This window comes from Mus musculus, chromosome 11, assembly GCF_000001635.26.
Source record: "Mus musculus strain C57BL/6J chromosome 11, GRCm38.p6 C57BL/6J".
Classification (NCBI taxonomy): domain Eukaryota; kingdom Metazoa; phylum Chordata; class Mammalia; order Rodentia; family Muridae; genus Mus; species Mus musculus.
In genome coordinates, this window is record NC_000077.6 from 55,176,621 (window position 1) to 55,191,620 (window position 15,000).

Genomic DNA, 15,000 nt, shown 5'->3' on the forward strand with positions numbered 1-15,000 from the left:
CCCAATGACTTATTAAATCTTTCCCATTAGCCAAAAGGAGTAATTATCCTTACCTCTGGCAGAAGGGACATAGGGCTCTCTATTGACACATACTGGTGGTTGCATATCAAAGTGCATGCTGGCTTCTGGGCTCTCTCAGTATCACAAGTACCTGATAAGTTTTCAAAATCCAGGCTCCCATCCTAGCCTTTCTCACCTCCTCCTCTACCCTAAACTCCCCAGGCCCCCTGCCCAGCTACTCATCCTGTTTATGACCCAGCTGTCCTCACTGTTTCCGGATCTTGCTATTCTCACTGTTCTCTCTCTATTCCCTATCTCTGGATATTCTTCCTTTTCTAGCAGACAGCTCCAGGCTGTGTTCAGCCTGCTGGCCATGCAGTCTACTTCTTTCTCTCTCTGCTCCGGACTCTTCTACATGCTTCTAGCTGTTCTCTCTCTCTCTCTCTCTCTCTCTCTCTCTCTCTCTCTCTCTCTCTCTCTCTCATCTACAATAAAACCTTCCTCTCAAGTATTCCATGGAGCAGTGATGTTGGCAGTTTCTTTATTGCATCCCTCTCACATTCATCAAAACCCTCACAAACACTAACCCTGCAGAACACCACTTGATAGACACAGAACAGTAGTGGATCTGATATAGAATAGGGAAGGAAGCTGGGGACAGGCCAGCAGCCAAGAGAAAAAGAAGAAATGATTGTCCCTACATCTGCTGAGATGCTTTTAGGGTAGGGAAGGGTCAACCAGAGGGTCTTTTAGGACCATGGTGAAAGACATGAAAAGACAGTAGAGGCAAGGGTGAATGCAATGCCAGAAAGTAATTAGAAGGCACTCTCCCTCTCCCCACTCCCTCCCTCCCTCCCTCCCTCCCTCCCTCCCTCCCTCCCTCCCTCCTTCTGTCCCTCCTCTCTTTTTGGCTTCTGTGTGTTTACTGACATATGCATGTTTACTGTATGTGTGCGTGCATGGTCATTGTGTATGTATGCATATTCACTGTGTGTGTGTATATATGTTCATTCTATGTATGTTGTCCAAAATAGAAGGGGGCAGAGGTCTGAATGAATCTGGTTCTTCTTTCCTGGTTTTGTTTGTTTGTTTTTATTATCCATTTTTGTGTGTGTGCGAGTGAGTGTGCACATGTGTGCATGTTTTACACCTGTTCACACATGTGTGTGCGTGCATATGGAGGCCTGAGGTTGATGTGAGAATCATTCTCCATTGCTCGTCCATCTAGTTCATTATTGAGGTAGGGTCTCTCAGTCAAACCCAGAGCCCCCTTATATGGCTAGCCTTGCCAGCCAGCTTGCTCTCGGGACTCCCCTGTCTCTTCTTTCTGAGTTTGGATTTGCAGATGGACCACCACCCTCATTGATATTTATGTGGGTTCTGGAGATCTGGACTCTGGTTCTCACGCTTGCACAACAAATGCTTTGACCAATAACAAGCCATCTCCCCAGCCCCAATGCCCCAATGCTTTCCTTTTCTTTCAGCTAATCCCTTACCAAGACAATTTACTTCATTCCTGGGACAACAGCTTAGTCTTGGTCTCCATCACCATCAGAATGGACCTTGCCTACACTAAAGACCCCCTGTCTGTCCAAGTCTGCCCTGTGCTCCCTTATAATCTCTTCCCCTCACAGACGCTAAATGAACCTCTCAAGAATGCAAGCGTGCTTAGTCCCATGATTAGGAGCTCTCTTGGTTTTCTGCTGGTCTTCAGAAAAGGGCTGGAGAGAAAATGCAATGGTTGAGAGCGGGCACTGCCTTCGCAGAGGACCTGAGTTGGGTTCCCAGCCCCTACATCACAACCAGCTGTTAACTCTAACCCCACAGGATCCAGTGCTTCCGGTATTTGGAGGCACTTGTACCCACATGCACACAACTCACCCCCAACACACATAACTAAAAGGAATAAGAATAAATCTTTTTTTAAAAAAAAGAAAATAACAAAATCTTAGAGAGGGTCTAAAATATACAATATGGGCCAGTGAGATGGCTCAGCAAATAACAGAGCTTGATGCCAAACCTAATGACCTGAGTTCCATCCTTGGAGGAGAGGACAGTGTTCGGAGCCCCTCCCCTAAACAAATAAGTACATATTAAACCATTAAAAAATAGAATGCGCAATGTGACTGAGCATCTAGTTCCTTCCTCAGTCTATCTCTCGACCCTGACTCCGCCTTCATGCTGCTTAGTCTTTCTGTAGCATGAACCTGTCACATAACCCCAACATGGCTTGCACCAATCCCTCAGCTCTGCCCCGTTCCTGAAGGATCCTTCAAGCCCCGCCTTCGACATCCCTAAGTAACTCCTCATCCTTCAAGGTTACTTAATGCAGAAGACATCTCAGTCAGTCCAGTGTAGCCACCCTGGCCTGACACATACCCCTACCTTTGGCCCTGACACTGCTCTATCCAGTTGGTAGTAGCCAGAACCTCTTTCATGTGTATCCCAGTGGGTATTGCATAATCGAGTGCTAGGCTGTCTTTCCCAATGGACAATGGGTAAGTGTGGTTTCCTAAGAGTGTATGGTAAATGACCATTTGTCACCAGAGATACTTGAGAACTGGATAGGTGTTGTTGGCAGTGACCTGCCTCCTGGGGTGGACAGTCTGACCTCTGAGCCACCTTGTCAGAGAAGAAGACCTTCCCAGACAGTATGGTTTTCTCCATACCCTAAGCCTCTGGGAACAAAGCAAGAGCAAAGTACCTCCCCCAGTGGGCGTGGTTTTGCAGCCAGGCATTGGGACTGAAAGCCAGTCCGTGCATCACTGTGTCCCCATAGTCCATGAAAGGCTTGTTCAGTCTGTTGGACAAAACACATACGGTATTTTAAGAGACAGATTAACCTAAGATTATGTTTTTAAAGAGCAAAGGGGACAAGCTGGGGTGATGCCATGTAAACACAAGGACCTGAGTTCAAATCCCAGAACGTGTATAAAAAGCCAGGCACAGTAGCACTGGTCTGAAGTCTACACACTATTATATCAAGATGAAAGGCAGAAACAGGAGACTTCCTGCATCCCTGGCATCCTGTTGTATCCTTGGCATGCACAGTGAACAAGAGACTTCAAACAAGGTAGACGGCCAGGACAGACAGCTGAGGCTGCCCCCTGACTTCCACACTGTGTTGTGGCATGTGTCTACACATATGCACACATGCGCACACTTCCTGACATGCTCTGCACCCCTCCAGGGACTGACCTAACTGGGGTAGTGAAGGAATGAAGAAAGGAAAAAGACAGACACATATCCAGGAAAAATTGGGATCCAGTGGGGCCGTTCTTGCTCTGAAGCAGGGCATGAACTGCAGCAGCCCAGTTCCCATGCACCTGACTTGAGGAGGAAGGCTTAGCATACACAGCTGAACCAGGAGGCAAGTCTACCTAGCAGGGGTAGGAGGGCTCTGTAGGGAGAAGCCTCAGGCTGCAGCCATCCCAGAAGAGGAAGCTGTGGCTGACAGTTGCTGCATGCACTGCCCACATTCACCCTAGGATTAGAGGAAAGCACTGCCATCTCTCTGATGGAAAGGCTTCGGGGGCATTGGAATTCTTGACCGGGCTGTGCTCATGGCAAAAAGTACACATCTGCTCAGAGTTTCCTCCACTCCCCACACATCCACTCAGGGAACCCCACAACTCATGGTCCAGAGATCCAGACCAAGGCCACACAGACAGAGGGTGGAATAGGCATGAAGCCAGCACAGCCAGGTTCTAATTGGGGCTGTAATTCCACAGGGCTTTGTTCTCACCTGTGGTTCCAGCAGTTACCACACAGCATGAGTAATAGCACAGACCTGGTGTGGGTGTAGCAGTGCCTAGACCCATGGCTCTCACTGAACTGGGGATAACCCTTTAGAGGCAGGGATGGGCAAGAGTTATTTACACCCACTATACAGGCAAGCTGACCAGATGAGCTCAAAGGCCTGGTTGAGGTCATTTAAGCAGCGGTGTTTCCAGGCATCCCCTGAGGTCTCCCCATTCCCGAAGCTCTTTTTCTTGGCAATCATGGGGACCACAAAGAAGAAAGCTCTTCTAATATGTAGGGTGTTTGGGGGCTGTCCTCAAGACCCACACAGGGGACCTTCCTCACCTGTGACAGAAGCGCTGGGCACATCTGACTAGGATGTGCATACAGTGGCAGGCGATGAGGCCCATTACCAGCAAGCTGAGTGGGCCCATCTGCAGGCAGGACAGACAGACAGACAGGAGTAAGTGGGAGAGAAGACAACTTAGAGGAACAGATACTGCTGAGGACTCAAAGGTCTCTCTCTCTCTCTGTCTCTGTCTCTCTCTGTCTCTCTGTCTCTCTCTCTCTCTCTCTCTCTCTCTCTGTGTGTGTGTGTGTGTGTGTGTGTGTGTGTATGTGTGTGTGTGTGTTTGGGAGCAGCAAGGGAGCAGTTTTCCAGCTTGTCAGGTCATTGGACTTGGTGGCCAGTGCCTTTATCTCGTGAGCCATTTGCTAGTCCTGAAAGAACTTTCTAGAAAACCAAGTTGAAAGAGACTTGGCTACTCTTTCCGAAAGTTAACCTCAAGTCATGTCTAAAAAGTACACATAGCAAGCACGGTGACATTTGTGATGGAGCAGGAGACTCAGGGTCCTGATCACATGGCCCATTGGTGGTCTCTGAGATGTCCCCAAGGGCATCTGTAAAGGTAGACTGGGTAACTGGTCCTCCTCTAATCCTTACATTCTACAAAAGGAGGGATTTGAAGCCTGAGGGTGGATAAAAAGTGTTGACTTGACTCCTAATGCCAGAGGCCAAGCCAAGGCAGAACTCAGACTCAGACTTGATGTTCAGATTTTATGTCTGGGTCAGATACCTCTCCACCCCCCAAGCACTGACTGCTACAAGGTATTTTAAACCATTATGTCTTCTTCCCTATCCCACAGCTTCTTCGTAGTGCCCCCACTTAGCCATGCCTCTTACCAAGATGCCCGCATTCTTCACAGCCAGGGGAAGTCCGAGGATCCCTGTGCCCATGTTGCCTTTGACCAGATGAACCAATGTCTGGAACCCGCTACAGGAAAGGAAGGCAGTCAGAGGACATGGAAATGGAGCTGGGAAAGGACCTAGCAGCCATCCCCTCATAGCGTGCCAGCACTTCAATTACCTGCGTGGGCAGGTAAATTCATGGCCATCTCGATTTTCCTGTATCCTTGCTTTGGCACATCTGGGTCTCCTGGAAGGTGACCACCCATCCCAAGATATCCAGAATTGTTCCATTAGCGGCTTGGGCCCTGTCTGTACCATGAAACACTAATTGTATGAGACCCTGTATGCGTGGAGTCTTTAAATATAACATCTCATTTAATCGTCTTGGCAGGACAATAAAGTAGGCAATGGTTGGGGTTTGGTCTGTAGATGGGAAATGGAGGCCCCAAAATACTTAGATAATTTGTCTATGAGTGCACAGTGGAGTCGTGGCTGGAAGCCAAGCTGCTTTGTAGCTCCGCCCTTCTGCAGGACCCTGGGAGGCAGTCCCAGGACAGGGAGGAAAGGGGCAGCCCCACATCATCACAAAGGAAACTGAGGCCCGGAGACCAGTTTGACTTCCTGAACTGTGGCAGAGACAGGACTGCACTCCCAGAATAGGGGAAAAGGCAGACTGGAGACAAGTCCCGGGGACTTCTCAGCAGTAGGTCAGGTGATGTCGGTCATCTGGGGATTGATCTCCAGAGAGATCTTTCTTTCTTTTCTTCTTAGCCCAGGACATTAAGTCTGGGGAATGGCATGACCTCTAACCCAATAAAACCCAAGTTAAAGCAAAGGACTCCCACTCTTTCTGTTGCCGTTGGCTTATGGTGCTCAGGGTCACAGCCGGGACCTTGTACATGCTAGGCAAGAGCTCTGCCTCTGAGCGGTGCCCTCAACACTCACGATTTCTTCTCTCTCTTTCTCTTCCATCCTCCCCTACTTTTCTCTTATTGTTCTCTGGATCTCCTATAGCACAGGCTAGCCTCAAATTCACTATGTAGCCAAGGGTTACCTTCAATTTCTGATTGTCCCACCTCCATACCCCAAGTGTTGAGACTACAGCTATGTCACCATGCCCAGTTTATACGGTGCTGGGGATCAAACCCAGGGCAGTGTGCCATCCAGACAGGCGCTTTACCAACTGTGCTATATTCCCAGCCTCAATTTACTATTTAGTTTAGACAGATGTGAAGTTGATCTAGAGGACAAGGTCATTAGGGGAGAACAATTCCAAGTTGGGACTTTCTCTCCCAATGAATCTCAAATATCCCAGCTCTCTTCTAGATGTTTCTGTATTCCAACCTTGTGACACACAGTGCTAAGCTTTTATCCAAACCCCCAGAAACCTTAGAAATTCCCCCAAAAAACCCTTGCAGCCAAGAGATCGTCTGGAAGCAGAGACAGGAGTCTGGCAGGAGCCTAGATTTTGGAATCAGACAAACCCAGGATTACAACCCAAGGCTGCTACTTATCCGGCTCTGTCATTTTGTGGGGGCACATGTTTGGCTCTGTAGCGCCTCTGCAAATGTTAAGAATAACAAAAAAATTTGAAAGAGCTGACTCAACTCCTGGTCTCTATTTTAACCCCCAAGTCCTCCAGCATTGGAGGACCTGCCCATGGACTGGCGGGAGTTAAAGAACAGTTGGAGGAGGGGTGGTGGTGGAGAATCCTGCGTGCCTGTCTCTCTCCCTGTGGGTGTCAACATTGCTGACAGAGAACTACACCCTCAGCCCCCAGCGATGGGCTTGTTTTGCAACTGGGAAGGGGTCAACGGGTCACTTAGGAAATTTCTAACTAAAGGACTTAGGAAATCAGAATTAGCTTGTAGCTGTTTGTTCGGTCAGCTTGCAGTGTGTCGAGCCATGCAAAAATTTGGACCAGGAGCCAGGAGGCCCGGGTCCTTTGGTGACCTGGAGCCACCATCACAAGTACTTTTTAAGCAGCTAAGAGTACACAAGTACTCAGCTCGCGCTCACATAGAAGGTGCAGCCATACTAGGAGGAGCAAGCCATCATTTCTAGACTTTCTCGGGCTGGCGAGTGGGAACTGAACCCAGACAGCCAGACTCCATCCCCTGCCTGCTTTCCCAGCCTGGACTCCCTGTCTCCAAGCCCCACAGGCTCCGCTCTGACTCTCTCTTGTTTTATTCTTTTGATTTTTAAGGAGTTGAAATTGCCACCTTGACCATCCAGGACACAAGAGTCAGCTGGTTCTCTCAAAGTTGAAAAATACCCTGCTCTGCTGTGGGTGGTCCAGGGGCCTCAGCAGCTCACTCAGTGACCTCTAGCACTTAGGAAGCCCAGGACCAGACCCAGGGACAAAGGAGCCATTGAGGCCATTCCTGCAGTGTCTTGTATGCAGTGTGGAGAGAGACTGTACCCATTCCTTCAGCACCTTCTCCCTCTCTGCCACACATTCCCCACTCTGTCTGTCTGTCCATCCTTTAATATACTAGGTCGTATCTGCTCCTCCCTGCTTTCCATATGAGGACACTTGCTTCAGGGAAGAGAAGGACAGGGCTTCCACCTGAACCCAGACCTTCTGGTCCTCTGTTAATTACACTCCCTACTACCTTGATGACGTCAAACTTGCTCCTTAAAGCACGAGCCTGGGCTGGCTAGACTGCTATGTTAGTGAAGTCAAGTAGGGAGGAGGAAGAAGAAGAAGAGGAGGAGGAGGAGGGTATTGGAGCCCTGTAGCTTGTCGTGTTCTGAAAAATCTTTGCGAATGTCTCCTCTAGAATCCATCTTCTGGGAAATGGAAGACACTAGAAGCTTCCACGTGCTGTTCTTTGAGTAGTACCATGGCAGCCCCAGCGGCAGCAGGACCCAGGCTTGCGACAGGGAGAGGCTTGCTTGTTGCTTGTGGCTGAGGCCACTGTGGTTTACATACTGACCCCAGCTTCCCTCCAAGTTCTGCCTCCCTCCTAGACACTGAGAGCCCCAAACTGACTTTAACAAAAGTGCTTAGCCCCCTTCCTTCCAATAAATCTTAGCATGTGGCTTAAAGCAGCTGGGTCTCAGTTTCCCTCTCAGGACTTTTCAGATTCTAATCGTGCCCCTAGCTAGAACGTCCTATTTGACACAGACCCTGACTGCACTTTTTCCTCTTTGGTGTTCCCAGCTGCACAGTGGGTTGAGGGTCAGACATGCCCACCTCGAGATCCGGACTGGAAGCTGATGGAGGCAGACGTGGGGTGGGAGGGAGCTGCACTCACGTTATGCCCTTGGTCTTCTTTGATGACTCTGAAGAGCTCCCATTCGCTGGACTGGGATCCTGGCTCTGCAGCTTCTTGGCACTCTCAGGAAGGTCCAGATTGAGAGGGGTGGCTACCTGCGGACTCCTGGCACTCTTGGTCACAGACATGATGGCTTCAGAAAGGGCAAGCTCAAGGTAGGGAGAGGGCAATCAAGGAGGTGTATGTGCAGGTGCAAGTTGGGCCCAGTAGATCTGACCGGAGAGCTTGCTCTGGCCTGGCTGGAATGAGACCACGCCCACCTGCATGGACACCCCGCCTCCTCTTGCTTAAAGAAACCCAGCGGGAGAAAGAGAGGAAGGAGGGATTTGGGAAGAGAGCCATAAGCTTTATTGATATTACCCAATCAACCACAGTGCAGTTAACTTTTTCTTTTCTTTTCTTTCCTTTCCTTTCCTTTCCTTTCCTTTCCTTTCCTTTCCTTTCCTTTCCTTTCCTTTCCTTTCCTTTCCTTTCCTTTCCTTTCCTTTCCTCTCTCTCTCTCTCTCTCTCTCTCTCTCTCTTTCTTTCTTTCTTTCTTTCTTTCGTGTGTGACAGGATCTCCTGTAGCCCAAAGTGGCCTGTAATTCATTAGATAGCTAAGGATCATCCAGAACTTTTGAGCCACCTGCCTCTACCTCCTGAGTGCTGGAATTACAGATGTGTCCACCACCGCATCTGTTTTTATACAGAACTGGGGGCAGGACCCAGGCCTTTAAGCATATTAGGCAAGCAGTCCACATCTGAGCCTTATTTCCAGTCTATCCTGATAATTTTAATGACGAGAGCCGAACTATTTATTACACACTCCGCTAAGGGGGTACCCATTTCTGTCTCTGAAAAAAAATGCCTTCCTGTCTTCATCTCAGGGCAGGCTTCCCAGGTCCTACCAGCCTGCAGTCAGCTCTAAGAAGATGGGAGGGGCAGCTGGCACCTCACCTAGAGCAGGGCTCTTTCTAAGGTTTCACGTGTAATTCTGAACTCGTGGCCTGTCTGTGTGTTTGTATGCATGCGTGCATGCTGTGTATATGTGGAGGTAAGAGCTGGATTTGCGGTGTCTTCCTCAAACATAGTGCTGACTTAATACAGTGACTCATGTTGTGGTGACCCTCAGCCATAACAGTTTCATTGCTACTTCATAAACTGTTGCCAGTTATGAATTGGCACGTAAATATCTGATATGCAGGAGAGTTGATATGTGGCACCCCCCCCTCCCGGGGTCGCCACCCACAGGTTGAGAACTGCTGAAGAGGTGCCTTTACTTTCTGAAGGCTCCATGGAGGGAGAAGGAAAGGAATGAATTCTGCATGAGTCCCAGGCGCGTTTTCCCGGGCAGGCCACGGTTCAGGGGCTTCAGGGGCGACCGGGTGTGATCTGCTTAAGGTTACAATGTGGCTTCCGGGTTGGAGCTCTGGACCGGAAGATGGTCTCGGGAGCTTCTTGGGATTCTGCTCTCTGTCATTATCTCTGCTCAGGGTAAACGAACCAGCCAAACTCTCCTCTTCTACAAATTATAGCATTTTTCTTCTTGTACCAGTCTCCCCACCACCATCTCCTCCTCAGAAAGCAACATTTACCGAGGCCGTACTGTGTGCCAACAGTGTAGCTTAAAACACCCCCATGGTATCAGGAACACCTAAGACAGACTCTGAAGGACCTGTCCCTTACCAGGGTTCTTTCTAGGGTCCGGCGTGCAATTCTGAACTTGTGGCACGTCTGTGTGTCCTATGCATACATGCATAGTGTGTACACTCAGAGGTTTGGAGATACTATGTAGCCCATGGCTGTCCTGAAACTCACTCTGTAGATCAGGCTGGTCTTGAGCTCACAGAGATCAGCCTGACTCTGCCTCCTAAGTGCTGGGACAAAAGGCATGTGTCACTATGCCCAGTTCCATCTTGTGTTATTTTGAGACAGGGTCTCTCATTGAACCTAGAGTTCAGCAAATCTGGCCAGTGAGCTCCAGAATCCCACCGGTTTCTGCATCCTTACCCTGACACCAGCAGTGGGATTATAGCCTCGGGCAGCCACATGAAGCTGTGCTTGGCTCTTGTGTGGGTTTCGGAGATCAAGCTTAGTCCCCATTAGTGCCCAGCAAACACTTTACTGACTGAGCCATTTATCTCTTCCCAGTTCCTGTTTTTGTTTTGTTTTCTCTCCTAAAGAGTCTCACCCCAGGCTGGGAGATGGTTCATTAGTAAAGATGCTTGCTGTCGGCATGGTAACCTGAGTTTGATCCCTGGAGCCCACCTGGTGGAACTCTTGTAAATTGTCCTCTGATTCCCTACTCGCCCCATCCCACTAGCAAATAGATAAACAATAGTAATGTTTAAAGCTACAAAGAGGAGGTTCACCCCCACCCCTTCCTGCTCCTTCCTGCATCCCCAGTGGTATGTGCTAGACTCCACAAAAAAACTGGCAACTTCATTGGGGGAGCACTGTTGTTTTGTTTCTTGGAAACTGAGGCTCCAAAAGGCAAAGGACAGTTTGACAGAGGTCTCATCCCTTGGAAGAGTCCCTGCTGCACCCTAGCCAGATCCTAGCAGGCCTGCTGCCTGCAGCTTTGATCGCCACACTGATTCTTGGTTAAGTGTGCTGGCCCTACCCTTCATGTCCTTGCCCTGAGTCAACTGTGGCCCGGCTGTGGTTTGCAAAGTGTCCTAACTTCCCTTGTCTGGCACCATCACATGGTGCTATTCCTGGTCTGTGGAGTAGCAGGCTGCTTTGTGGAACCTGCAATTGGGATTCCACAGTTTGGTTCTAATTTTAGATTTCATCTTGTCGAAAGAGCTTTGCTCCCTCCAGGCAATGAGATCTGTACACGCAGATTGTCAGGGGATGGGGCTGAAATCAATTTTGCTTTCCTCTCCAAATTGATTAAGAATCTGGGGTTAATCTTCAGACCTTTTGAATAGGAGTAGCTGGAATACTGGTGTTTGACCAGGGTCCCTTCATGTATATCATGGCCAAAAGGAACCTTGTTGGGTGAGACAAAGGTGTACACTCCTAGTGTGTGGTACTACTGGTCAGATGAAAGGGTGAGGACTCAGGAGGAGCCAGGCATCTGGAGAGCTGGATTCCAGCGTGGCACCACCACAAAGCCGTTGGAACCCTGGAGAGGACACTGCTGTACTCTGAGCCTTACCACCTCATTACATGAAGTAGATGCCAGAGTGCATATGACTTCTAAAGGCAGGAGGACCAGAGACACATGGGTGGGCGTTCTCTGTAAAGCTGAGGGCTGAGTAGAAGGTCAGAGGAGTGAATGTAACTCAGTTACACTTTAGAAAGAGGTGTGTGTGTGTGTGCACGCGCACGTGTGCAGGAGTGCACTACAGCTCAAGTGTGGAGTTCGGATGATGACTTGTAGGAACTGGCTCTCTCTTTCTACATGTGGGTTCTGGGCTCTTGTCTTCTGGCTTGCTGGCAGATGCCTTTACCCTCTGAAGTGACTTACTGACCCCAAGTACAACTTAAATGTACACACTCACACACACACTCACACACACACACACACACACACACACACACACACACACACACACACTGTAGAGTTGAGGTGGTGTGGGGAGCTCCTTTCATTTTTTTTTTAAAGATTTATTTTATGTATATAAGTACACTGTAGCTGTCCTCAGACACACCAGAAGAGGGCATCAGATCTCATTACAGATGGTTGTGAGCCACTATGTGGTTGCTGGGAATTGAACCCTGGACCTCTGGAAGAGCAGTCAGTGCTCTTAACCGCTGAGCCATCTCTCCAGCCCACTTCTTTCATTCTTGTATGCAGGTTGAAGCATAGGATCTTGAGGTGCACCTGATAGTCTAGGGAGGTAATAAGGAATGCTGGGATGGGGGTTTGAAGGGGCCTAAGATATGGCTGTGTGTGCCTTCTTCATTCACTGATCTTGTGAGTTGCACTTCTCTTCCGGGCAAGAGTCAACTCTCTTCCTTTTAAACAAACACAACAGTATATCTTCATAGGCACGGTGTGGTTATCTGAGATATGTATAGACTCCATATTGAGCAACCCAGGGTACTTAGAGTGTTCATTGTCTCATACATCTATTATATCTTTGTGACAAGGCATTCGAAGCAGTTCTCTTGGCCAGGTGTGATGAAGCACATCTTTAATCTCAGCACTTGGAGGGGAGAGGCAGGTGGAACGCTGAGCCAGAGGCTAGCCTGTTGTATATAGAGAGTCCCAGGCCACCCAGGGCTACCTAATGAGACCTTGTCAAAAAAAATTTAAAGGTATCCTTTTGTAGCTATTTATAATATAATATGGCTGGCCATAAACACCCTTCTGTAATGGAGTGGAAATGTATCCTATGCTGCTCCTTTCTTACCATTTCTTTCCCTTGTCTAGTCTCCTCTGCCTTACCTGGCCTCCACTGACCTCTCTTCTCCTCTCTAGTTTAGGATTCCAGGGGTATTTATCTTCCTGTGTCCGACTCCTTTTACTTAACATTATGATCTCCACATACCCTCAAACAGCAGGATCTCATCCCTTCTAATGGCTGAACAATAGTCCATCATGCCTATGTGTGTGTGTGTGTGTGTGTGTGTGTGTATTTATCTGAGATCATATAAACTGGTGCAAACATTAGTCTTCCTTTGGATTGGAAGTTGACTTGAGTTGACTTTGGGTTAGGTAGGCTTCTACCTAAAAGGGAATTCACCACCCCATCTATATTCTCTCAGAAACTTTCTCTGGCCTGTGACTCCCTGCATCAGAATAACGATCTCATGTAGTGACTTCATCCTATACCCCAAGCACTAAACCAAGGCTGTTACTTGAGGTGGGTGGTATCATCAGCTCCCATGACAGACAAACAAACTGAGTCTCACAGGAGTTATTTGATGCTTAAAGTGACCAAGTTAGGACTCCATTTGGAGCTGTGGGGTGAGTGTAGAGCCTTGAGGTGTGTCTCGGAGGCAGCTGCTTTCTTGTCTATGTCTGCCTGGCGCCTTGGAGAAACCCATCAAACAACTAAAACACTTCCTGCAAACATATTCTTGGACCACCTAGGTAACCAAAGCCACAGTCCTGACCACAGAGGTCACAGAGGTTTGCTTGCTTGATTACTTATTTTTCTGTGTGTGTGTGTGTGTGTGTGTGTGTGTGTGTGTGTGTGTGACGTGCACATGTGTATATGTGCTTACATGTGTGGATGCACATGGAAGCCTAAGATTGATGTTGGGAATCAGTTTTGACCACTAGTCCACCTTATTCATTGAGGTAGGATCTCTCAATCAAACCTAGAGCTGGTCGATATGGCTACTTCTCACAGTCAGCTTGCTCTGGTGATCCTCTCTATCTCTGCTTTTTAAGCTGGAATCACAGGAGACCCTCCACGCCCACCTGGCATTTGTGCCTTTTTTGCAGATCCCATCTTCAGCCCTCACACTTGCGTGACAAGAGTTGTATCCTTAGCCAGCCATAAGGTGTAAGAGATTACTCACAGCTGGAGAGAACTTGGTCTCACTTTGTTGAGTTGTACCATGGTGGGGAAACTGAGGCCTAGAGATGGGAGGGGACACAGTGGCTAGAGTGTATCCACAGTGATTGGGGATGAGACACAGCCCACACTGACAGTTGCCTGCTGTGTCTTTTCAGAGATCACCTCATCTCCGATGAGAAGGACTCCAAGGCTAGCCAAACAAAGCAGCGTTAGGTTTTGTCTGAGAATAGAGAGAAAGCAGCTCAGAAGAGAATGAAGCTCCTGGGATCATGGTTGTCACAGATGTGAGCTCTCAAGGGAGAGTTACAGTGAGGTCTTTTTAAAAATCTTTTTTTTTTTCTAAAAAAATCATTTATTTTTGTTTTATGTACTTTCGTGCTTTGCCTGCATGTATGTCTGTGTGAAGGTGTTGAATCCCCTGGAACTGAAGTTGCACATAATTGTGAGCTGCCATGTGGTTGCTGGGAATTAAACTCAGGTCCTCTGGAAGAGCAGCCAGTGATCCACCTTTCCCAGCTGCATGGGGTCTTTTTATTATGGGGTTTTGGCAGTTCTCAAGTCATATCTCCACATGTGGCAAAGAATGCCCTCTCCTCCTCTCTTAAACAACAGGAGCTCTATCTATCTATCTATCTATCTATCTATCTATCTATCTATCTATCTATCTATCATCCATCTATCCATCTATCCATCTATCCATCCATCCATCCATCCATCCATCTATCTACCTACCTACCTACCTATCTATCTCTTTCTCTCTAATTGAAAATAGATTCTTCTTTCACACACTATATCCTGGACCACAGTTTCCCCTCCTCCCACTCCTTCCAGCTCCCTACCTCCCCTCTCCCCAAAATCTGCTCCCCCTCCATTTCCTTCCAGAAAAGAGCAGCTTCCAAGAGACAAGAACCAAATACAAAACAAGAGGCAATAAGAAAAGGCAAAAACTATTGTTTCGAGGCTGAACAAGACAACCCAACAAGAGGAAGAGAATCCCAAAAGCAGGCAAAAGAGTCAGAGACCCATCGTCTCCCACAGAAGGAGTTAGGAGTCCCACAAAACACCAAGCTAACAGCCATAACATATTCTCGGAGACCGGATGCAGACCTTGGCGGTTCCTGTGCTTTGCCACTTCAGTCTCTGGGAGCCCACGTGAGCCCTGCTTAGATGGTTTGGTGGGCCATGCTCTCCTGGCGTCCTCCATCTCCTCTGCTGCCTACAATCTTTCCTCCCCCTCTACTAGGGGTCTTCCCTGAGCACTGAGGGGAGGGATCTGATGGAGACCTCCAATTTAGACTCTCTCTCCCCATAATGTCACCTATGGGTCTCT

General features: G+C 48.5%; 1 protein-coding gene across 4 annotated transcripts in view; it reads right to left on the reverse strand.

Moving 5' to 3' along the window:
* The window catches only part of Slc36a2 (solute carrier family 36 (proton/amino acid symporter), member 2), a 26,632-nt gene extending 18,153 nt beyond the window's left edge, over positions 1-8,479 (reverse strand). Inside the window, exons 1-4 of one of the 4 annotated variants that reach the window (NM_153170.3) lie at positions 8,191-8,457; positions 4,925-5,015; positions 4,087-4,175; positions 2,705-2,800 (exon numbers count right to left, since the gene is read on the reverse strand). In NM_153170.3, coding sequence (NP_694810.2) covers positions 2,705-2,800; positions 4,087-4,175; positions 4,925-5,015; positions 8,191-8,339 — 425 coding nt within the window. In that variant the 5' untranslated portion in view covers positions 8,340-8,457. Of the gene's footprint in view, positions 1-2,704; positions 2,801-4,086; positions 4,176-4,924; positions 5,016-8,129; positions 8,151-8,190 lie in introns of those variants that run through there. The other 3 variants (XM_030246005.1, XM_006533324.4, XM_006533325.4) reach the window with 3 other exon arrangements.
* Positions 8,480-15,000: the final 6,521 nt, after the last annotated feature.